Source organism: Mastacembelus armatus, unplaced genomic scaffold (genome assembly GCF_900324485.2).
Source record: "Mastacembelus armatus unplaced genomic scaffold, fMasArm1.2, whole genome shotgun sequence".
Lineage (NCBI taxonomy): Eukaryota > Metazoa > Chordata > Actinopteri > Synbranchiformes > Mastacembelidae > Mastacembelus > Mastacembelus armatus.
In genome coordinates this window covers 829,072-855,001 of record NW_022872939.1, presented here as the reverse complement: position 1 = coordinate 855,001, position 25,930 = coordinate 829,072, and the positions used below count along the sequence as shown (strand labels likewise).

General features: G+C 43.0%; 2 protein-coding genes across 2 annotated transcripts in view; one reads left to right on the top strand and one right to left on the bottom strand.

Annotated features, from left to right (window-relative positions):
• Nucleotides 1–11,498, bottom strand: part of LOC113137750 (NLR family CARD domain-containing protein 3-like) — a 30,870-nt gene extending 19,372 nt beyond the window's left edge. The window contains exons 1-5 of the mRNA XM_026319584.1: nt 11,463–11,498; nt 7,055–7,229; nt 2,812–2,957; nt 854–2,687; nt 478–651 (exon numbers count right to left, since the gene is read on the bottom strand). Coding sequence (XP_026175369.1) covers nt 478–651; nt 854–2,687; nt 2,812–2,957; nt 7,055–7,185 — 2,285 coding nt within the window. The 5' untranslated portion in view covers nt 7,186–7,229; nt 11,463–11,498. The remainder of the gene's footprint in view (nt 1–477; nt 652–853; nt 2,688–2,811; nt 2,958–7,054; nt 7,230–11,462) is intronic.
• Nucleotides 11,499–21,165: 9,667 nt separating this feature from the next.
• The window catches only part of LOC113137739 (zinc finger protein 721-like), a 747,607-nt gene continuing 742,842 nt past the window's right edge, over nt 21,166–25,930 (top strand). The window contains exon 1 of the mRNA XM_033325117.1: nt 21,166–21,842. Within this exon, the coding sequence (XP_033181008.1) occupies nt 21,297–21,842 (546 nt within the window). The 5' untranslated portion in view covers nt 21,166–21,296. The remainder of the gene's footprint in view (nt 21,843–25,930) is intronic.

Below are 25,930 nucleotides of genomic sequence, written 5' to 3'. Positions count from 1 at the left end.
TACACTGAGACTGTGATGTACAGTAAATTAATAAAAATGTTTTTGCACAAAAAAAAATATCATTGTGTATGTTTAAAACTTTTGATTTGCCCCCACCAAATCTCACTCCAAGGTTTTTTGAAAAGTTGGCAGCAACTTGAGTTTTAAGAACAGATTAGAGAGGTTTGATAACCCTAACTCTGAGGATACATCTTTTTTTAACAAAATGTAATAAAATATATCTACTTCATGCAAAAACTCCTGGTTATTTCCTACAGTTTGTGTAGAAACCAAGAGTTCAGTGGCTGGGAGAAATGCCAGTGAACACACATTATTGAAGACAGCTCACTGAAATGAAGTGAAACTGAAGGAATAATTCTTAGTCTGCTGAGAATAGAAGAACAACGGAAACACTGAAGGGAACAACCAACATTCACATGAGTTTCAGTTGTGGATTCAATATCTATGATCTACAATAGTAACAGTCAGTAAACTGACCTCAGAGTCTCCAGTCTACAGTGTGGACTCTCAAGTCCACCACACAGCTGCTGCACTCCTGTATCATGCAGGTAGTTTTCACTCAGGTCCAGTTCTGTCAGATGGGAGGGGTTGGACTTCAGAGCTGAGGCCACAATGTTGCAGTGAGTCTCTAAGAGTCCACAGTCAGAAAGTCTGTGAGGGCACACATATTTACCAAAGATCTAAAATCATTTGCAAATTAAATGAATGACAGATATCAAAAAACCACAACATCTGCAACTTTTGTAGTTGCACCATTTGGAACAGCTCAAGAACATCTGGGACATAATCCAGCTGCTGTCATTATCACAATAAACAAGAGGAACATTATGTTGATGATCACATCTGGACTTACACAGCCTTTCTGCAGTTCCTCACAGCTGGAATCAGTCTCCGTCGTCCCTCCTTTGATGTGTTGTACTTGTGCAGGTCCAGCTCATCCAGAACCTCCTCTGACATCTGCAGAATGTAGGCCAGAGCTGAGCAGTGGACCTCAGAGAGTTCCTTATCTGATCTGTTCCCTGACTTGAGGAACTCTTGGATCTCCTGATGGACTGAGTAGTCGTTCAGCTCCATTAGACAGTGGAAGATGTTGATGCTTCTGTCAGGAGAGATATTGTACATGCTAATGTCCCTTTTTCTTTTTTCATGTCCTCTTGTTTGGGTATTCATGTCCTTCAGTTTTTTGATGACTTTCTGGATGGTTTTGGGACTGTTCTCAGTCTGACCCAGCAGGCCTCCTAAGAGTCGCTGGTTGGACTCCAGGCAGAGGCCATGAAGGAAGAGTACAAAGAGATCCAGATGGCCACTTTTACTTTGGAGGGATTTTATCAGTGCCTTGATCAGAAAGACATCCACAGTTAAATCTGTCTCGTCTTTCCCTAGGAACTTCTTCAATACTTCTGTATTCCTGTTTGTGTAACAGTGGACCATGTAGACTGCAGCCAGAAACTCCTGAACACTCAGATGAACAAAGCAGTAGACTGATTTCTGGTAAATCACACTCTCTCTTTTGAAGATCTCTGTACAGACTCCTGAGTACACTGAGGCCTCTGTGACATCCAGACCACACTGTTCCACGTCTTCTTGGTAGAACATGATGTTTCTGTTCTCCAGTTGTTCAAATGCCAGCCTCCCCAGCTTCAGAAGAACATCCCTGTCAGCCTCTGTCAGCTCCTGTGGACTTGTCTCATTTCCCTCATGGTACTTGTGCTTCTTCCTATTTGTCTGAACCAGCAGGAAGTGTGAGTATAGGTCAGTCAGAGTCTTGGGCAGCTCTCCTCTCTGCTCTGTGGTCAACATGTGCTCCAGTACTGTAGCAGTGATCCAACAAAAGACTGGGATTTGACACATGATGTGGAGGGTCTTGGATGTCTTGATGTGTAAGATGATTCTTCTGGACAGCTCTTCATCCCTGGACCTCCTCCTGAAGTACTCGTCCTTCTGGGCATCAGTGAAGCCTTGTACTTCTGTCACCCTGTCCACACATGTAGGAGGGATCTGATTGGCTGCTGCAGGTCGGGAAGTTATCCAGACCAGAGCTGAGGGAAGCAGATTCCCCTGGATGATGTTTATTAGCAGCTCATTGACTGAGGCCTCATGTGTGACATCAGACATCATCTTCCTGTTGTTGAAATCCAGTGAAAGTCTGCTTTCATCCAGGCCGTCAAAGATAAACAGAGCTTTACAGACAGCCAGCTGCTCTGCTGTGACCTTCTGTAATGTTGGATAGAAAACATGGAGCAGCCTGAGAAGACTGATCTGCTCATCTTTAATCAGGTTCAGTTCCCTGAACGAAAGTAGGACCAGCAGAGTGATGTCTTGGTTTTCTGAACCCTCTGCCCAGTCCAGACTGAACTTTTGTACTGAGAAGGTTTTTCCAACACCAGCAACACCACTGGTCAGAACCACTCTGATGGGTTTCTGCTGGTCAGGGAAGGCTTTAAAGATCTTGTGACACTTAATCAGAGTGTCATGGAAGGTCTTCATATTGGAAGGGGTCTCTAGCTGCCTGACCTCATGTTGGGTATTAACGTCTTGACTCAGTCCCTCTGTGATGTAGAGCTCAGTGTAGATCTTGTTGAGGAGGATTCCACTTCCTCTTTGATCAGTTCCTTCAGTCACACATTCACATCTCATCCTCAAATTGGTCTTATGTTCATCTAAAACCTCCAGCAGACCCACATCTGCTATGTATAAGAAACATTGTGAGCATAAAGAATTTGATGAACAAAAATTTGTAATCTGTGACATAACAAACATATTATGAAACAAGTAGTCCAGTTTTCAAAAATGAGAAATGTAATATCTTACTTTTTACAGTGCTGGCCTGGCTGGCTGTCTGCAGTTTAGGTCTGCAGGACCAGGATCTTCTTCCACTCCAGGAACCAAAACGTTTCCTCATTAGATTGCTCCTTAACAAGATTTCCTCCACAGAAATACCAGTTTTCTTTTTCTCTCTGTGAAGAAATTTCCTGTATAAATAAAACAAATCTAGAACTAAAACGTGAACAGCTTAAGCTGTGCTGTTGGTACTGACAATTTTTAATTGTACCAGTGAAATCTTAGCCCACAGGATAGCTGGCATTTTATTGCCAATTATTTGCTGCTAATTATTCAAGTAATACTCTACATCAGGGGTCACCAACCCTGCTCCTCAAGGCCCACTGTCCTGCTGGTTTTCCAACTATCTCTTCTCTTCCAGTTTCTGATTGGCTGAACACACCTGATCCAGGTAGTCACCAGTGTGTAGAGCGGGGATATCTGAAAAATAGGCAGGACAGCGGGCCTTGAGGAACATGGTTGGTGCCACCTGCTCTTCATCACCAACCTGTAATTTACTTATCTACACTGTGCAGCATGTCATGTTTACACTTACATCACTTTGTTTTGTCCCTAAATATACTCATATTTAGGGTATATACATATACTCTCTTGTGTACTTTCTACACTGTTTGCACACTTTCACTTGCGCTCTTTATGTAGTCAAAAACGCAGTGGCAGCTGGCCAATCGAGGGCACTAGGGCACCGCCCCATCCCCTGCCCACCACACCAACTTCATAAGAATGCTCCAGAGGTCCTTCGGTTCCTGTGAAGGTAAATGAAAGTGGCTTGGAAGAAGCAAACCATCCAAAAAACATGGCAAAGAGCAGGCGGAGTGTTAATTCCAAAGGATGCCTCAAGCATCAACCAATTTTGACAACTCAATCTCTTGATTTCTGTTGAAGGAGCACTGAGCATTGTGTCATGTCGGGCAGTTTTACTTCCAACGCCCCACCTTTGTTTTGAAGGGTCCACGTGCAGCCGGCTGCTCTCCGTTTCCTGTCAGCTAATTTGTCAACATTACTCACCTGTTTGCTATTGTATTTTCACAGCTCTTATACTCCTCGCCGACCACACTCAGATCGCCGGATTGTCTGCTTCGCCACGTCCAGAAGAGCATCATTCATACTGCCCGACCCAGGAGGTAATTCATCAAGCAAGTCTTTGCTTACCTTCAAGAAGAACTCTGATTATTTTCAAGTGGATTGTCACTCGCATGATGTCAAGAGGTCCGGGAGGATTTCCATGATTGGACTATCTGAAGTCAAGAACCATGATTTTCCGTGTTTAGCTTTGTTCCTTTTTTAAGTTACCAAGAGAACTGTGATTTTCTCCCTCCCATTCTTGTTTTTGGATTAGTCTTTTGGAGGAGTTTCTCTGTTACATTTAACTGTTTTGAGTTTGCTTATCAGAGTACTTGGAGTTCCTGACCAGAACAAAGACAGATTCCGTCAGATGCTGCTCTGCGGGCCAAGATTCTGGATTCCATCAGTCATCTGCCTAGGCTACTCCGAAGTTACTGGCATGGGCTTAGTCAGCAATCATCCTACACCATATATCGTCTGGTCTATGTCCCCATCAAACTATTCTTCACATTCTCACTCATTAATTCTTGTGACAATAAAACCTCTTAAACTGAGAGTGGTGTGGGCGTTTATTTGGTCCTCAAGTCTGACAAATCTTGACACATTGTTGCTCAAAGGTTGACAACATACCTCAAACAGAACAATTTGATTGCTATGTCCATACAGAAAGCTGGTAAACCAGGTTTCTCAGGATGCTTGGAACATACTAGTATGAAACGGCATCAAATCCAGACTTCAAAAAAGGAAGGAAGAGTTCTGCATGTCTTATGATTATTCAAACTTCCAAATGGGTAGTAGATAGATAGATAGATAGATAGATAGATAGATAGATAGATAGATAGATAGATAGATAGATAGATAGATAGATAGATAGATAGATAGATAGATAGATAGATAGATAGATAGATAGATAGATAGATAGATAGAAATTCTGATTGCCCTGCAGCTCTTATTAACTTGTGCATGAAATTTGAAATATAATTAACAGATAAAGGCACTCAGTTAATAACATATAACATCTCTACTGTACACTACTCAACTTCAGCCAGTACACATGGCAACAAGTATTCAGACCTACAAAAAAAAAACATACAAAAAAACTACAAAAAACTTCAAAAAAACACAGGAGCTACACAGACTTGCTGCCATTCAGAACGGCGCATTTTTTGAAAATAAAAAAAGTAGTAGGAGGAGAACATCTGCAGTCTGGACAGCATCTTCCTCGTTTTCGTGCCTACGTTGATGACATGACTACCCTGACTTCAACCATTTCGTGTACCAAAAGTCTACTGGAAAAGCTTCATGCCAACATAACACGGGCATGTATGAAGTTAAATCTAGAAGCATATTCATTGTCAGAGGGAAGCTGGTAGACCAGAGATTCCACATCGAGGAAACACCCATTCCAATGATGTTGGAAATGCCAGTTAAAAGCTTAGGGCGATGGTACATTCAAACCTCAAGAACTTAGATCAGAGTGACCAACTGAGGGAAGAAACCATTAAAGGCCTTAACAGCATAAATAACACCTTGCTTCCTGGCAAACTGAAACTGTGGTGCCTGCAATTTGGATTGTTCCCTGAGAAGCTGGAGAGAACAATCAATTTTTATATTAAGAAGTGGCTTGGACTCTTGCAATGCCTCAGTACTATTGGCCTGTATGGGAAAGGTGCCCTGGAACTGCCTTTGTCTAGCCTCACTGAAGAGTACAATTGCACCAAAGTGAGACTGGATATGACCTTGATCAAGTTTCAAGATGCTGTAATACAAGCAGCTGCTCCCAAACTGGCAACTGGGAGCAAGTGAACCCCGACAGAGGCCATACAGCAAGCAAAAACAGCTCTCAGGCATGGAGACATTGTACGACAGGTGCAGCAGGGAAGAGGGGGTTTTGGACTTGGGACAAGTCGACACATATGGCACAAAGCAACATCCACCCAGAAGTGAAAACTGATAGTAGCTGAGGTCCGGCAGAAAGAGGAGACAGAGGGACGGACAAAGGCTGTCTCACAGGCCAAACAGGGACAGTGGACTAACTGGGAAAATCTGGAGCAACATAAAAACTCTGTGGGAAATGTAAGGAAGCAGAATGACCTTCATCATCAGAGCCACTTATGATGTTCCCCACACCCAAGAACCTTAACCAATGGTTTGGAGAAGATTCATCATGTCCTCTCTGTCAAACCCCAGCAACACTAAGGCTTATCCTGGTCTTAACCAGTCTTTCTCAAGGATGTTACACCTGAAGGCACAATCAGGTTCTGAGACAACTGGCAATTATCCTGGAGGGAAGGAGAACTACCACCAATGCCCTCTCTACTCTAACGCCTGGTTTCACAAAAGCCAATGCCTTCATAAGAGCAGACAGCTTCTAGTAAAGCCAACTACAAAAATAGAAAAAAAAAACCCTGCTGGACACAGCCCCGGACTGGAAAATGCAGGTTGATCTGGACCAGAGGTTCATCTTTCCACCTGAGATAATTACAACTAATCTCAGGCCAGCCCTAATACTGTGGTCAACCACACAAAAGTCCTTATTCATTGTGAAACTAACTGTGCCATGAGAGGCTGCAATTAGTGAAGTAAATGAACGAAAAGGGTGAAGTATTCAGACCTATTGGCTGAAGTAATGCAACGGGGCTGGCGAACCCAGTTGCTCCCTATAGACGTTGGGTGCTGAGGTTTTGTAGCCACGGCAACAACCAGGCTACTGAAAGGGTTGGGAGTCAGGAAAGGCCTTACAACAATCCATTAATATTGCAAAATGAAATTACACATGGCACCTTAGTTCAGATAGTGCTAAGTGGTCATTAAAAGATATTAACATATGGTCAGAAATGGGGAGATCAGCTCCACTGTAATCAACAGGGGTGACACCAGAAAAACCAAACCAAACCCAGAAAATGTATAGAACATGAAAATGAGTAGGAAAATCAATATCATGCTGCAAACCAGGCAAGAAGTGTATTATCTTTTGAAAGCACTGTTAATCCATATCTATATTAAAACCTCAAAATTTTATAAAGGGAGAGTGAATAAAGTACATAAATGATGAACACAACAGTGCAATGGTGGTTCAGACAGGTGTGTTTTATGTGTTATGATCTTGCTTACGTGCAGCTTATGGTTAGTAGAAACAGTCACTTACATTGTGTCTGAGAGTCCCTGTTCAGAACTGAAGTCTGGGGCATGACCTTTGGAAAAGTCACTCTTCATAGACAGACAACTGGATCCTGGAGACCCAGCTCTGTCATCCTCTTCCTCCACACAAACCCTCATCTTCTCTGGTATGAGAGGGAAACCAGTGACACTGACTGTGAGCTCTGAACACAAGAGTCATGACAAACAAATCTGTTCATATCAGTCATTCCCAAACACACACACATACACAAAGACTTCTTCAGAGAGAACATATAAAATTCATCTTCCAATCCATAAAACAAATCCTTATAAAATTATCTGTAATTGCAGGACATAAAATTCTCAGCAGGTTATTAAAATCTTTAAATTCACAGAAAAAATAATGCAGAATATTCACAACACTGTCAAACTTGAAAAGTGTACACAAAGATATACAGGGGAGGAATTAAGGGGAAAATCCAGGGTTGGTTGGCCTGGAAGTCTTCAAAGCTGTTTACTTAAAATATAAAATACACTGAAACGTGCTTAAACTGATACAGATGTATACATTGTTAATTCAAATATCCATCAGGGATAATAAAAACCATCTACACAGTCATTTCAATCAGATTTCAGTTGGTTTTCTGATTATCGGATTCAGGCTTGGTTATTTCAGATGGTTTTCCATCCATCCATCATAATTTATACCGGCTTATTCCATTCAATTTATGGTCACAGGGATCTGCTGGAGCCTATCCCAGCTCTCTTTGGGTAAAAGATAGATAGATAGATAGATAGATAGATAGATAGATAGATAGATAGATAGATAGATAGATAGATAGATAGATAGATAGATAGATAGATAGATAGACAAGGAAACCGGTGCTGTTGGAATGGTATGTCATGAATGAGATTATGTGTTGAGGTGCTGGAAAGAGGAAGGAGAGACAGGACCCAAATGCAGGACAAAATGAGGTTTAACAATTCTCCTGGAAATCCCAGGGCTCAGGAAAAACACAAGTTCAACCGTAACAGTTGACATCTAATTGCCGGCGTAACGGCGTAGTCTGCCACGTAAGACATATAAGGCTTTCACAAAGGCTTTCAGTCACTAACACAGGTTAATGCTTCTGCAAGGAACAAGGAAGCATAGGAAGTATTTATTTATTTTAAGGAACTGAACAGCAGGTAATTGAACACAGGTCAGAATGATCACAGTGATTAACGTGAAACTGCCAGGGACCAATGCAGGGGGAAAACAGGAAGTCCCTACAAAATAAGAGTCCCGGCAGGAAGTCCCAAAAGGGGACTCATGACAGTACCCCCCCCTCGAGGGCCGGCTCCCAACATAGTTTAGAGGAGGGAGAATGAAGTGATAGGCAGCAAGGGTGGGTGGGAGGAAGACGGTCCACAGTCCGAGGTTCCTCCCCAGTGATGCGCACTGACCAAGGGAGAGCCAACCCCACGGAAACTCTGGCTGGGCAGTGAGGGCAGCTCGGTGAGTGGCCAGCTGGGAAAACAGATGTCAGGCCCGCTGGAGATTGGAAGAGGACCTCTGTGGGGATGTCATCGTCGGCACGCTGAGGGTCCGGAAACAGGGGCTCTGGAGACGTGAGCCCCAGCAGGGGCACAAGCGTTGGCGCACTGAGGCTCTGGAGTCAGTCTCTACGTCGTCGTCGGGGCGGCCAGTTCAGAGGTCCTGTCTGCTGTGGTGCTGGATACTCGAGCTGCAGCGAGGTGGCTGCCTGAGGCTCCGGTGACATGGAAGGAACTCTGGACTCCAGCAGTGAAGAGACAGTTCCGGACTCCAGCGGCAAGAAGACACTGGGCTCAGTTAGAGAAGGAAAGAGTGTATGAGGGAACCCAGAGTGGGAGATAAGGGACTCCGGCTGAGGGAGGTAACACAGCTCGGGCCAAAGGAAGGGTGGTTGCTCAGGCTGGGCGAGTGAGGTGAAGAAAAAGCTCAGGGTGAAGAAGAGACACCTCAGGCTGAGGAAATGAAACCTTAAGCTGAAGGAGATAGGCCTCAGACTGAGGGGGAGAAGACCCAGCCTGAGGGGAAGGAACCTTAAGCTGAGGAGCAAAGTGTTCAGGCTGGGAAAGGAAACACTCAGGCCCCCCAGCTGGAGATGGAATTGACCCCCTACCGCGTTGCTGTCATCATCGGGTAGTGGGTGTGCTGCCACCTGGGATGGGCACGAGGTCCCATGGAGCCTGGGACTGAGTCTTGAGTTCCCTCCAAATGGCGTGCGCCTCTGCCGGCGTAAGCGACTGAGGAACCAGTGAAGAAGACTGCCGTGGAATCTCAGCGGGAATGGCTTCGTCGGCACCCTGAGGTTCCGGACACTGGGAAGTCAGTAGGGGCTCAGGCGATTGGGGTGCTGGGAACTGGGGCATAGGCTCACTGGCCAGGGGTTCGGGCTAACCAGCTGGGGGCTCGGGCTCTGGTGTTCCAGCCGCGGGATCGAGGGAGGCTAGGCACCTCTTCCTTGCCTCATAGAAGGGAAGCACATCTCCAGTATGGCGTGCAGGTTGGCGAAGAGGGAAGCCATCACAACTGCCCTTTCCCTTGTCACAAATGACAATAATTGTTGCTGAGGAGGGTGACGAAACTCCCCTTCCAACCGACCGCACAAATCCATGACCTCCCGGTAATCCCCGGAGGATTGCAAGTGGCTGAAAAACAGCTGAAAGAAAGAGAAGAGAAGAAAGAAAGAAAGAGCCACCCGCTCAATCTGTCCTCCGGCGACCTCCCCTTGCTGTCCGCTGGGTCCATGCATGGTGGAAGCATTCTGTTATGTGTCCCAGAAGGGGACTCATGACAGAGATGCATTTATTTATTTAAACACTGACACCATGAATTTGCAGCCACAAGCAGTTTGCAACTTCTGACCTTTAAATCTTGGAAATGGTAACCCTAATTATACAAAACAGGTCACTCACAATGGCCCTGCTCATTTCCATTCACCTGTGTGATTCAGGGGGTGTGAACTGGCGGGAAAAGTACAGGAAAACAAACATACTGGGTTGAAGCCGCACCTTTCTCCAAAAGACAATCAAAGGCATGTTGAGAATGTTTCCAGACAAGATAGTGACAGCGACACACCCACACACACACACACACAGACAAAGACAGACACACATGCACACACACACACACTGTTGTGTGGCCCCAAACAGACGGTGCTAATTCTCAGAAACAACCACAAGTGTAATGAATCATCTCAGGTTTAATCACGGGCCGGGAGAGGACATCCTTGCAGAAATCCTCTGACTCTGTGTTACAACACCAGGTTTGTATACACTTTATCACAAGGGGTCGACTCATCTGAGCAGACCCTACATGTTTGTTCAGGTGTCCTCTACCTCCAGGCCTCTACCAGCACTAACCAAATTGTTGGCAGTTATTTACAACCTCTACAACCATAAAACACTAACCCAATAAAAGAGACAGAACCACATACCATCAAAGGGTCAAGCAAACATTCAAATGACCCCTTGACACGGTGTAAAACCCCCACAAACTCTAAAGAGAAATGCAAGAGTTTGCATTAAAGCACTTCATAATGCTGGTTGGTTTTTGAGATAAATAGGGCAAGACATGAAGCTTTCACACAGTGCTAAGCAGACACTTTAAGCAACAAGGTGAGCAAACAGAAGAACAGCTGTTAAGAATTGATTGCATTGCATTGTCATTGTATGGGTGCACATAAAATAGGCAGTATATTTTGATACTATCTGCAATGCACCTACGGTGAAAACTGAGTGAAACCCCATTAGGATTTGGGGTTCCTTTTCTCGAAATGGTTGTGTGGTTATGAAAGTGTGTGAGAATAAATACAGCCACGGGAGGAAAATAAACATGTATTCAGGAGAATTAGTCTGCTACTTTCTTTTCTATTCACCCCACTGTAAATTATCCCAAACACAAGGTGTGTTGTCATTTTAAATGATGGATGAGACAGAAAGTTCCCCTTCTGGCAATGTCCACTGACTAAACAGACATACAGATACAGATACAGATACACACACACACACACACACACACACACGAGCACAAGAATAATGAGAAGTCATGGAAGTCACATCCAAACATACCAAACAATACACACACCCATAACTGTTCTGTGCACTCATAAACCCTTCCCTTGATCCTTGCTCTAACCTAAATCTAATTGTGACCTTATCTTAAAACAAAGTCCCAACACTCAAACAAGCTGTGACCAGCCAAAATGGCCTAACTCCCAGGATATTAAGCTCAAATTGGTCCTCTTTCACACACATAGACACACAAACAATTGAAGCTGCTTCTTTCCTTTGAATCTCTTTTTATTTACTGAAGTTTATAGTGACTCTTCTCCCTCCACAGTCCTCAGAGAGATAACAGACTCAGACTGACAGTAAAATAATAAGAATAATGTTGGATTAACACTCACCTGCCTTCACCTGCCACGTCTTCTCTTTCTGTTTTGTTGTCTGTAAATGGAGTCTGAACACCTTCACTGTTCCCTCCTTCTTTTCAGGTACCTGGCTCACACAATCACTGTGGCTCCACCCCCCCTCCATTTATTGGAAACCAGCTGTGTTTACCTGTGTCTGAGTGTCTAACCACTGTGGTTGTGTGTGAGAGAGAGAAAGTGAATCCATATCCTTCTCTCTGCCTGTGTTCACTTACGCAGTAGAGGGAGGAGTGATGAGGTTTAAAATTAATATATCCAGACAAACCATAATGTTGGTTTCATTATCCCTTATTACCTGTTGCATATTCTCACACATCTGTGGTCCACTTTTCATTGGAAAGCCATTTCTGTCACTGTGTGGATAAAATTGGGTTATTATCTTTACTAACACAGATAAACTTATTTTGTTAACCCTCTGGGGTCTGAGGGGGTTTTGGGGGCCTGGACAAATTTTGAAATGTCCTGACATTTGTGCTTTTTTCAGTGTCTTTTAAACATATTAATATCTAAAGTCTAATGACACTGTAATCAGCACAAAATTGGCTACAATAATATGTGAGCAGCAAGTTTATACATGATTGTGTTTTTGAGAAAAAAGTGTTTATGCATGGTTAGTGAAAAACTAAAATTTTTTACTCACTGAAATAAGACCATAAAACACAAACACAAACACAAACAGACTTTGGAGACCAGCATGTTGTAGGCTAAAGTGTTTACTTCAGAGTGCTGTGAATGTCATCTTGTTCACACATTCACAGTAAACAATACACTGATTTAAATTTTCTAAGACACTTTTTGTCCAGAAAGGCCATATGCAAGAGGGTGTGTCTGAGGATGAATAGTCATGTGATTTACCTGAGAACACAAAAGACGCACTGAACGATCAGACAAAGACGCGCATAATGAGCCTTTCAGTCAATGTAGATGGGACGGATTAGTGCAGCACAATACAACACAATGAGGAGCCAAACGATCCTCATTTGAGTTAAAATCAGTGTTTTTACTCTGAGGACAAGCTAAACTATTTGTCTCTGTGTGGAATGTAAGGAGCGCCGCTTCACGTGCGTAACACGCCATCATCCAAACGCGCCGAAAAAGTGAGTAAATTCTATGATGAAGTTTGATATTTTGTGTCATTTCTCGGGGGCGTGTACATCTTTACCTGGTTCACCTGAGATTATTTACATGTGAACAGTGAACAGAGTACAAGGCGGGACCGCATTACCTGTAATGAGTTGAGACAGGAAGAAACGGACTTCTCCTTACGTTCATACGGATTAAATAAAAAGTGATGATTTGTTTTCGACTTGAATTGTTTCACTCAAAAGAAAACATTTCAAGCTTTCTAGCCATATAATTCTTATTTTTATGAGCCAAGTATTCGCTGAGTGTGAGGATTTTACAACAGAGCAAATGGTCACTAACTTAAACCAATGTGGGGGTTGAATGTTTGCTTGACCCTTTCATGGTATGTGGTTCTGTCTGTTTATTGGTTTAGTGTTTTAGGGTAGGAGGTTGTAAATGACTGCCAACAATTTGTTTCTTTGATGGTAAGAAGACTGAAGATAGTACCTGAACAAACAATGTGGAGGTCTGTTCAGGATTAGTCCAAAGTACGGTATATAAACTGCTCTTGTGACACAGACGGCAGAGGTCTTCTGCAAGGACGTCCTCTCCGGGCCCGTGATTAAACCTGAGATGATTCATCACACTTGTATGGCTTTCCTTCGGGAAGCCATATGGTTTATTAAGGAAACGACCCGTACGTGGAAAACATGAAAAAATTAAGACAGTACTGAAGAAGTAAGCTATGATTGTTAACCCTCTGGGGTCGACGAACGCGCCGGCGCGTTTTGACGCATCTTTTTCTGACAAGGCCGAAACAAACTTAAATTACTCCGTCAATTCTGAGCGTACAGATAAAAGAAGTATATCATTCAAATCTGTAAAGGGTGCACTCTCGGACTTTTCTGTCTCTGCCATTTCTCTTCACAGACGCGTAAATAAAACAACCAGAATCTCAGCGAATACTTGGCTCATAAAAATAAGAATCATATGGCTAGAAAGCTTGAAATGTTTTCTTTTGAGTGAAACAATTCAAGTCGAAAACAAATCATCACTTTTTATTTAATCCGTATGAACGTAAGGAGAAGTCCGTTTCTTCCTGTCTCACCTCATTACAGGTAATGCGGTCCCGCCTTGTACTCTGTTCACTGTTCACATGTAAATAATCTCAGGTGAACCAGGTAAATATGTGCACACCCCCGAGAAATGACACAAAATATCAAACTTCATCATAGAATTTACGCACTTTTTCGGCGCGTTTGGATGATGGCGCGTTACGCACGTGAAGCGGCGCTCCTTACATTCCACACAGAGACAAATAGTTTAGCTTGTCCTCAGAGTAAAAACACTGATTTTAACTCAAATGAGGATCGTTTGGCTCCTCATTGTGTTGTATTGTGCTGCACTAATCCGTCCCATCTACATTGACTGAAAGGCTCATTATGCGCGTCTTTGTCTGATCGTTCAGTGTGTCTTTTGTGTTCTCAGGTAAATCACATGACTATTCATCCTCAGACACACCCTCTTGCGTATGGTCTTTCTGGACAAAAAGTGTCTTAGAAAATTTAAATCAGTGTATTGTTTACTGTGAATGTGTGAACAAGATGACATTCACAGCACTCTGAAGTAAACACTTTAGCCTACAACATGCTGGTCTCCAAAGTCTTGTGAACCAATGTTCTGTTTGTGTTTTATGGTCTTATTTCAGTGAGTAAAAAATTGTAGTTTTTCACTAACCATGCATAAACACTTTTTTCTCAAAAACACAATCATGTATAAACTTGCTGCTCACATATTATTGTAGCCAATTTTGTGCTGATTACAGTGTTATCAGACTTTAAACATTAATATGTTTAAAAAACACTGAAAAAAGTACAAATGTCAGGACATGTCAAAATTTGTCCAGGCCCCAAAAACCCCCTCAGACCCCAGAGGGTTAATGAGAAGTATGATAATGTTGTTAATGTGAACTAATTCAATTCAATTCAATTCAATTTTATTTGTATAGCGCCAAATCACAATACAAATCATCTCAAGGCACTTTACAAAAACTAAAACTAAGAACCCAACAATTTCCTTATGAGCAAGCACTTGGCGACAGTGGAGAGGAAAAAAACTCCCTTTAACGGAAGAAAAAAAAACCTCCAGCAGAACCGGGCTCAGTTTGGGCGGCCATCTGCCTCGACCGGTTGGGGTGAGTGGATAGAGCAGAGAGAAAAGAACAGCAACAATAAACAAGGAGAGGAGCTTGATAGCTAAAGGCTCCGCCTCCCATTCTGCTTTTGAGAACTCTGGGAACCACAAGTAGGCCTGCACTCTGAGAGCGAAGTGGTCTATTGGGATAATATGCTAAGCTGTTAAATAAGAAGTACGCTATTGTCTATGAGTAGTAAGATGTTATTGTCTATAAGAACCACCTTAGAAATTGTCCCATATCATGAACTGGGCATATGAATGAGGTGATAATTTTATAAGCTTTGTGGTGACTCCTTCAGTGTCTTGTATGCACAATGTGTGTACAATAAGGGGACGTTGCTCGGAACGAATGTGTCATACAAACTACCTGGCTGAAGAAAGTTACCCAAAGTTAGTGTTTGTGTGATAAGATCTGACCATATGATGAGATGGGAAGATCAGTGTGAATGAGAACTATTGTGTGTGTGTGTGTTATAAGCCCAATGAAAGTGTAAGCACCAGCCCCAGTGCTAACTGATTGTAGATAAATGGGTTAAAAATGTGGTTATAGAATGTTGTTGAGAAGGAGAAGAGGAAGTGAAAGAAGGAAAACAAAGAAGGAAGAAATAAATTGGCACTCTTTTCAGGAGTGAGAAAGGGAGGCAGAAATAGAAGTAAGAAAAATCTGCTGCAGAATTAAGGGTAAAGGTAGAGAAGTGATGTTGATGAGAATAAGAAAGACAAAAAGAAATGTAGGGTGAGAAAGTAGAAGTTATGTTTTGCAGATTTGTCAAACTCCGATGGGGACACATCAGACCCACAACACGGCACCAGTGGGATCACAACAATTCACCTCTACGATGGACACCTTGGATGAAGCTGTGCGGACTGCAGTTCCTCAGAGAGTCTGCTGGTTTGAGATTCATGATACTGGAAAAGGGGGGTGAGTCACCAGCTGATTATTGCACCCGCATGGAAACTGTATTCATGTCGTGTTGGCTGGGAAACAAAGACTTTGTCAAATGTATGGACACGTCTACACGCAGAAAGGAACCGAGAGAAGTCAGACATGGACCAGATAAAAAATAAAATTCTCCAAACTGCTCACCAGCAGGAACCTACACCACCTCACAGAAGGAGCCTGCAGTCTCGACAGAGCAATGCAAGGAGATGTCAGAGGAATCAAGGATTTGGTCAAAATCAGCTTCAAAAAAGGACAGTTTCACACTTTAAAGGACATGGACACATATCCTATAACTGAATCAACAAAGACTGATGAAATACAATTGAATGATTGGACCTCAGGAAACCCATATGATGACAGTGCTATAGAAATACCCTGACTAATAATGTAATGTTTTTTTCCCTCTGATTGGTCACTTTGTGTCAAAAGGGGGGGAATGTGAGGATTTTACAACAGAGCAAATGGTCACTAACTTAAACCAATGTGGGGGTTGAATGTTTGCTTGACCCTTTCATGGTATGTGGTTCTGTCTGTTTATTGGTTTAGTGTTTTAGCGTAGGAGGTTGTAAATGACTGCCAACAATTTGTTTCTTTGATGGTAAGAAGACTGAAGATAGTACTTGAACAAACAATGTGGCGGTCTGTTCAGGATTAGTCCAAAGTACAGTATATAACCTTGTGCTCTCTCTCTCCCCTAGTTTGTGCTCTCTCCCTCCCTCTCTCTCTCTCTCTCTCTCTCTGTACCTTCTGCAGGTGTCCCTGGTCCTGGAGCTGTTTATCGCTGATGTGCAGTTACTGGCCCCACCAACTTGCAGTGTCTATTTGTTGTTTATTGTTGCTGTTCTTTTCTCTCTGCTCTATCCACTCACCCCAACCGGTCGAGGCAGATGGCCGCCCAAACTGAGCCCGGTTCTGCTGGAGGTTTTTTTCTTCCGTTAAAGGGAGTTTTTTCCTCTCCACTGTCGCCAAGTGCTTGCTCATAAGGGAATTGTTGGGTTTTTAGTTTTAGTTTTTGTAAAGTGCCTTGAGATGATTTGTATTGTGATTTGGCGCTATACAAATAAAATTGAATTGAATTGAATTGAATAAACTGCTCTTGTAACACAGGTGGCAGAGGACTTCTGCAAGGACGTCCTCTCCAGACCCGTGATTAAACCTGAGATGATTCATCACACTTGTGGTTGTTTTCTGAGAATTAGCAACTCTCAAACTTAAAGAAATTTCTACCACATGAGATTCTGGTTGTTTTATTTACGCATCTGTGAAGAGAAATGGCAGAGACAGAAAAGGCGCAGAGAGCGCACCCTGTCGGCTTTCTTTATTTAAAAAAAGCACAACGTTTTGTTGTTATTATGATGGTATACCACTAAAACTAGACGCTTTACAGATTTGAATGATATATTTCATTTATCTGTACGATCAGAATTGACGGAGTAATTTAAGTTTGTTCCGGCCTTATCAGGAAAAGATGCGTCAAAACGCGCCGGCACGTGCGTCGACCCCAGAGGGTTAAGGTCAGGGAAATAACACGTAAAATCCGTGAAATATGTAAATAAAATACCAATAACACTAATGAACAAAAATTAAAAAAAAAAAAAAGATACTAAAATAAAACGGAAAAAAGATCCCTCAAAAATCAATGTCTGGAAATATGTTACACACCTATCTCACAGGTTTACTATTTTAGTTTAGCATGTTAGCCTATTAGCATTCACTAATTAGCACTGAAAAAGAACAGTTCATGTGTAAATACAACCCAACTGTACCTTTTTAAGTGTCAGGGAATGTTGTGAACTTATTAGATTTAAAACGAATCTCAATACAATTATCAATAATCTCCTCCCAGAGGGTTTTTTCTCAAAGGGTGAAGATGCTGAGCTTTTCCTAATAACAGACCATGTGCTAACCCGTTGCTGCACTAGATACTGGAGTCTGGCATGAATGTTCACTGTTGGAACTGCAGACAGTCCTTAATAACTGGACGATATAGTCTCTAACTCTGGGACTTTACGTCTGAGGACCTGCATAGATAGCAAGAGCCATATTTAATGTTTCAATTCATCAATCCATGAATTCTGTCTTGTTTGGTGCCATAACACTGGGCATTACCCAGCTATGATAACTCAAACATGACATTCACCAATTTAAGGTAATGAGATTTTAAACTCTGGGGGTCTGGATCGGGATTTGAACAGTGTATGTCTGTACATTATCCATTTGTAATGAACTTACACCAGGGTCTGTCAGGGGCAGAGGTCAGGGCTGACGTCAAAAATGAACTCATCTAGAGGCACTGGTTTTCCAGAGTGTCTGTTCACTGGGTTATTAATTTTAGCTGGACATTAGGGTATCACTAGGTTATTACTGTTTTCTGTTCCTGGACACTGTTGTTTTCAACAGTGCATAACACCCTATCCCTCAACCAATCAGAATTCACCCTCTACCAGAGTACCCCCCACCCCGTCACCCTCTCAAGTAGCCCTCCTATGGGAAATTCAATTTATCCCCCACTCTGGAATACACTTTCATTTGGACATGCACTTTTGTTCCTCATGTTTTTGCATCCATGCAAATGTAAGTTTATTCTCCATTTTATTGCTTTACCAGTTTTATTTGTATGGTCTTTAAGTTTACTTAATTGAATTTACCCAAAGTAATTTGCCTTAGGAACGCCCAGAGTGTTTGTTATTGTGAGTTTTAATTACCGGTGCCTAAGACGGCATACGCCAAGGAGTCCAACCACTACAGACCAGTCACCTTGACCTCCCACTGATGAAGACTGTTAGTGTGAAGTGTTAAGATCATCCTCAGCCAACTACACTCCGTGGTAAGCACAGTGTTGGACCTGCTGCAGCTCACATACAGGCAGAACATTGGAGTGGATGACGCCATCATCTACCTGCTGCACCGTGCGCTGACTCACCTGGAGACTGCTAGGCGTGCTGTGAGAGTCATGTTCTTGGACTTCTCCAGTGCTTTTAACACCATCCCTTCCAGCTAGAGGAGGCAGCAGTGGATAGGAACCTGGCTCCATGGACCATCTGACAAGACGCAGCGGTACGTGAGGCGGCGTAACTGTGCATCTGATGTGGTAGTCTGCAGCACTGGGGCCCCTCAGGCAATGGTGCTCTTGCCGTTCCTCTTCACCCTCTATACTTTGGACTTCACATACAACTCCCACAGCTGTCATCTCCAGAGATTCTCCAATGACTCAGCCATTGTTGGCTGTGTGTCTGAGGGGAATGAGCTGGAGTACAGGTCAGTCATCATGAACTTTGTTGACTGGTGCCAGCGCAACCACTTGTGATTAAACACCAGTAAGACAAAGGAGATGGTGATTGACCTCTGGAGAAGGACACTACCTCACACACAGGTGAACATCCAGGGCTTGGACATTGAGCTCGTGAACAGCTTTAAGTATCTGGGTGTTCACCTCAACAATAAACTAGCTCTGTCCTGGGATGTCCGCTGGCCTCCGTGGAGGAGGTGGGTGAGAGGATTTTAGCCAAGCTAACATCCATCATGGACAACACCTCTCACCTGCTGAGACAATCTAAATTTCCAAATTTAGATTGTCCTGCAGCTCTTATATTAACTTTAACATAGAAATTTCACTATAAAATATAACATTTGAAATATAATTAACAGATAAAGGCACTCAGTTAATAACATATAACATAAATAGCATAACTAACATATCAACAATTATTATTACCATTAATTAGTCTAATGGCTGTGGGGACAAATGATCTCCTCTGTCATGATTCCCCTTTGGGACTTCCTGCTGGGGACCTTTACTTTGACAAGACTTCCTCTTTTCCCCCTGCACTGGTCCCCGGCAGCTTAGCGCTCCCAATTAATTGAGTTCATGAGTTTCACCTGTTGGCAATTATGCTTTGTGTTCTCCTTATATATACTTCCTTGTTTCCTTTGTTCTTTGCTGAAGCATTACCTGATGATAGATAGCATATGTTTGCTACCGTTTGATTCGGTTCCTCTAGTTTTCCCGTCTCATTCGGCGAATTTCAGTTTCCCTTTCAGTTTTTTATTCGGCTTATGTTTTTGTGTTTTCCCTGCCCTGGTGATCCCAGGAAGAATAAAGTTCTTTGGTTCTGCATTTGGGTCCTACCACCTCTCCTTCGCTCCAGCCCCCTGCACCAACACATAACATCCTCAACCTCTCAGTTATGCAGCGCAGCGAGATGAGCCTTCCATTGGAGCTTAGAGAATGAGGTGCAGTGAGGAGCTTCAGAGGTGGAGGGAGCAACCACAGGGGTGGTGGTGGAGGGAGTAGCTGTAGAGATGTAGATGCAAGTAGCCACATCATTGTCAAACCTGATGTAATACTGGTTGAAGGTATTGGCTCTATCCACATCATCATCCAAACACTGAGAGTTGTTCAGTTTGTAGCCAGTGATGGTCCTTACCCCTCTCCACACCCCCCTGGTATTATTGTTCTCCAGCTGTTTTTCCAACTTTTTCTTGTACTCCACCTTAGCTCACTTCAGCTTCTCCGTATCCCTGTCCTGGAAACCCCCCTTTTTCTGGTTCAGGAGGTCTTTAATGTCACTGGTGATCCATGGTTTATTGTTATTACTATTTGGGGGTACAGTGTCTCTACAGAAATTAATGTAGTCAGTGATGATGTTGACTCTCTTGTCCAAGTCATTGTCCAATTCCTTCTTCTCCATCAGTACATCCCAGTTTGTGCACTCAAAATGTTGTTGATCCATTTCAACAGGATCTATCAGCATCCAGTGGCTGTGAAGAGCTCTAGAGCCTCCTGATGGGGGTTGGTTGCTGTTGTGCTTTCTGGACTCATTGCTTTGTGTCAGAGTAAAATTTGGTGCAGACATTATAGACATGCTGAGGGACATATGATGTAAATGTTAGTCTAACAGTCCACACAGTGACTTATTTACAGCCTTTAAACTGATTTATTTGGATCTAGAACAGTTGTGGGCAATCCATGTTCCTCGAGGGCCACTGCCCTGCTTGTTTTCCAACTATCCCTGCACTACCCACTGCTGATTATCTGGATCAGGTGTGTTCAGCCAATCACAAAATACCATCTCAGCTGAGGGTGGAAGTGGGGGAAGACAAAATGAATTGGTACCTTCAAGCTTCCAATTGGCAGAACACACCTAACCCAGGTAATCAGCACTGGTAAGGCAGGGACAGTTGGAAAACAAGCAGCACTATGGCCCTTATTAGTCGCTAGTGCCCACCTCTGATGTAGAACGAAGTGAAACACATCATATGAACCCTCAGTGTTTGCTTTACAGTGACACCATGGACATGGTGGTCCTCATAGTTTAAGTCTGAAAACACTATATAGCCACAGTCACACAATTTGTTTCCAAATGAAATATTCAATTCATACTCCAATGTGAATATAAATACCTTCTTGCATATCACACGTCTACAAATGTAAATAATGTACACAAACTTTACTATTGTCACACATCAATTTCCACACCATGATATTTTGACAGTGACTCAAACACTGATAACACTCCCATCGAAGCCCTGTCACACACTGCTGACACTTAGCAACGGTTACTAAAGGGGCGGGGCTGAGCTTCTGGTGACGTTTGCGTCTCAAAATGGCACCGACAAAAACAGAACCAGAGCATGAAAACAGAGATAACTACTACGAAAACGAGATTAAAGAGGAGAACCAGGACCCAGGTTTCGTCTACCAGGACCACTACAAACATGAAATTAAAGAGGAGAGTCAGGAACCGGATTTTATCGATCACGACCACTACATCATTATGAAGGAGGAGAACGAGGACCCGGGTTTTATCAACCATGAGTACTACAAGAGCGAAATAAAGGAAGAAAACCAGGTCCCAGGTTTTGGCAACCAGGACCGCAACAAAGGTGCAGTTAAAGAGGAGAATCGGGATCCGGGTTGTACTGCACTGAACCATCACAAGGACGAAATAAAGCAAGAGAGCCAGGACCCAAGTTTCGTCTACCACGACCACAACAAATGCGCAGTTAAAGAGGAGAATCAGGATCCGGGTTTCACCAAACTGGACGAGACCGACAGCGGAATAAAAGACGAGACCCAGGATCAAGATTTCATCGACCCAGACCACCCGACCAACGAGCCCGAGTCGTCCTCTGGTCTTAGCGATCAGCAGGTCAGTGTTCAGGACTTAATAGATAGAAAACTGAGGTCAGGCCAGTTTAACAGGTGTTTGTTTATTTGAGTAATGGTTTTCTGTATTTTTCTTTAAAGTTTGTCTTTCAAATCATTGTTTTCAGATGAGTTTACAGCAGGACAGACAGACAAAATAAAGTACATACTCTTTCTAAAGAGTATAAATAAATAATAAGTAAATAAATGAATAAATATCTTATGTTAAAATATGCTTTTATTTTAATCCAGAGTATTAAAAAAGGTCAGTTTCTGTATTTTATCCCATAAAGTATAAATTATATATATGTATATGATATACAGTGGGTACAGAAAGTATTCAGACCCCTTTAAATTTTTCACTCTTTGTGTCATTGCAGCCATTTGCCAAAATCAAAAAAGTTCATTTTATTTCTCATTAATGTACACTCAGGACCCCATCTTGACAGAAAAAAACAGAAATGTAGAATTTTTTGCAAATTTATTAAAAAAGAAAAACTGAAATATCACATGGTCATAAGTATTCAGACCCTTTGCAGTGACATTCATATTTAACTCACATGCTGTCCATTTCGTCTGATCCTTCTTGAGATGGTTCTGCTCCTTCATTGGAGTCCAGCTGTGTTTAATTAAACTGATTGGACTTGATTAGGAAAGGCACACACCTGTCTATATAAGACCTTACAGCTCACAGTGCATGTCAGAGCAAATGAGAATCATGAGGTCGAAGGAACTGCCCAAGGAGCTCAGAGACAGAATTGTGGCAAGGCACAGATCTGGCCAAGGTTACAAAAGAATTTCTGCAGCACTCAAGGTTTCTAAGAGCCCACTGGCCTCCATAATCCTCAAATGGAAAAAGTTTGGGACGACCAGAACTCTTCGTAGACCTGGCCGTCCAGCCAAACTGAGCAATCGTGGGAGAAGAGCCTTGGTGAGAGAGGTAAGGAAGAACCCAAAGATCACTGTGGCTGAGCTCCAGAGATGCTGTAGGGAGATGGGAGAAAGTTCCACAAAGTCAACTATCACTGCAGCCCTCCACCAGTCGGGGCTTTATGGCAGAGTGGCCCGACGGAAGCCTCTCCTCAGTGCAAGACACATGAAAGCCCTCATAGAGTTTGCCAAAACACACATGAAGGACTCCCAGACTATGAGAAATAAGATTCTCTGGTCTGATGAGACCAAGATTGAACTTTTTGGTGTTAATTCTAAGCGGTATGTGTGGAGAAAACCAGGCACTGCTCATCACCTGCCCAATACAATCCCTACAGTGAAACATGGTGGTGGGAGCATCATTTTGTGGGGGTGTTTTTCAGCTGCAGGGACAGGACGACTGGTTGTAATTGAAGGAAAGATGAATGTGGCCAAGTACAGAGATATCCTGGAAGAAAACCTCTTCCAGAGTGCTCAGGACCTCAGACTGGGCCGAAGGTTCACCTTTCAACAGGACAATGACCCTAAGCGCACAGCTAAAATAACAAAGGAGTGGCTTTGGAACAACTCTGTGACCGTTCTTGACTGGCCCAGCCAGAGCCCTGACCTAAACCCAATTGAGCATCTCTGGAGAGACCTGAAAATGGCTGTCCACCAACGTTCACCATCCAACCTGACAGAACTGGAGAGGATCTGCAAGGAAGAATGGCAGAGGATCCCCAAATCCAGGTGTGAAAAACTTGTTGCATCATTCCCAAGAAGACTCATGGCTGTACTAGCTCAAAAGGGTGCTTCTACTCAATACTGAGCACAGGGTCTGAATACTTATGACCATGTGATATTTCAGTTTTTCTTTTTTAATAAATTTGCAAAAATTTCTACATTTCTGTTTTTTTCTGTCAAGATGGGGTGCTGAGTGTACATTAATGAGAAATAAAATGAACTTTTTTGATTTTGGCAAATGGCTGCAATGACACAAAGAGTGAAAAATTTAAAGGGGTCTGAATACTTTCCGTACCCACTGTATGGGACATCATGTCTCGCTCCATCCACCAATGCCACGTTGCACCACAGACTGTCCAAGAGTTGGCGGATGCTTTAGACCAGGTCTGGGAGGAGATCCCTCAGGAGACCATCGGCCACCTCATCAGGAGCATGCCCAGGCGTTGTAGGGAGGTCATCAGGCACGTGGAGGCCACACTCACTACTGAGCCTCATTTTGACTTGTTTTAAGGACATTACATCAAAGTTGGATCAGCCTGTAGTTTGTTTTTCCACTTCAATTTTGAGTGTGACTCCAAATCCAGACCTCCATGGGTTAATAACTTTGATTTCCATTGATAATTTTTGTGTGATTTTATTGTCAGCACATTCAACTATGTAAAGAACGAAGCATTTAATAAGAATATTTCATTCATTCAGATCTAGGATATGTTATTTTAGTGCTCCCTTTAGTTTTTTGAGCAGTGTATATCCATCCATCCATTATCTATACCCACTTATTCCTTAATCAGGGTCACAGGGATCTGCTGGAACCTATCCCAGCTCTCTTTGGGTGGAAGGCAGGGGTACACCCTGGACAAGTCTGTACCATTATATATATATATATATATATTTATATATATACATACATACAGTGGGTACGGAAAGTATTCAGACCCCTTTAAATTTTTCACTCTTTGTGTCATTGCAGCCATTTGCCAAAATCCAAAAAGTTCATTTTATTTCTCATTAATGTACACTCAGCACCCCATCTTGACAGAAAAAAACAGAAATGTAGAAATTTTTGCAAATTTATTAAAAAAGAAAAACTGAAATATCACATGGTCATAAGTATTCAGACCCTGTGCTCAGTATTGAGTAGAAGCACCCTTTTGAGCTAGTACAGCCATGAGTCTTCTTGGGAATGATGCAACAAGTTTTTCACACCTGGATTTGGGGATCCTCTGCCATTCTTCCTTGCAGATCCTCTCCAGTTCTGTCAGGTTGGATGGTGAACGTTGGTGGACAGCCATTTTCAGGTCTCTCCAGAGATGCTCAATTGGGTTTAGGTCAGGGCTCTGGCTGGGCCAGTCAAGAACGGTCACAGAGTTGTTCCAAAGCCACTCCTTTGTTATTTTAGCTGTGCGCTTAGGGTCATTGTCCTGTTGAAAGGTGAACCTTCGGCCCAGTCTGAGGTCCTGAGCACTCTGGAAGAGGTTTTCTTCCAGGATATCTCTGTACTTGGCCACATTCATCTTTCCTTCAATTACAACCAGTCGTCCTGTCCCTGCAGCTGAAAAACACCCCCACAACATGATGCTCCCACCACCATGTTTCACTGTAGGGATTGTATTGGGCAGGTGATGAGCAGTGCCTGGTTTTCTCCACACATACCGCTTAGAATTAACACCAAAAAGTTCAATCTTGGTCTCATCAGACCAGAGAATCTTATTTCTCATAGTCTGGGAGTCCTTCATGTGTGTTTTGGCAAACTCTATGAGGGCTTTCATGTGTCTTGCACTGAGGAGAGGCTTCCGTCGGGCCACTCTGCCATAAAGCCCCGACTGGTGGAGGGCTGCAGTGATAGTTGACTTTGTGGAACTTTCTCCCATCTCCCTACAGCATCTCTGGAGCTCAGCCACAGTGATCTTTGGGTTCTTCCTTACCTCTCTCACCAAGGCTCTTCTCCCACGATTGCTCAGTTTGGCTGGACGGCCAGGTCTACGAAGAGTTCTGGTCGTCCCAAACTTTTTCCATTTGAGGATTATGGAGGCCAGTGGGCTCTTAGGAACCTTGAGTGCTGCAGAAATTCTTTTGTAACCTTGGCCAGATCTGTGCCTTGCCACAATTCTGTCTCTGAGCTCCTTGGGAAGTTCCTTCGACCTCATGATTCTCATTTGCTCTGACATGCACTGTGAGCTGTAAGGTCTTATATAGACAGGTGTGTGCCTTTCCTAATCAAGTCCAATCAGTTTAATTAAACACAGCTGGACTCCAATGAAGGAGCAGAACCATCTCAAGAAGGGTCAGAAGAAATGGACAGCATGTGAGTTAAATATGAGTGTCACTGCAAAGGGTCTGAATACTTATGACCATGTGATATTTCAGTTTTTCTTTTTTAATAAATTTGCAAAAATTTCTACATTTCTGTTTTTTTCTGTCAAGATGGGGTGCTGAGTG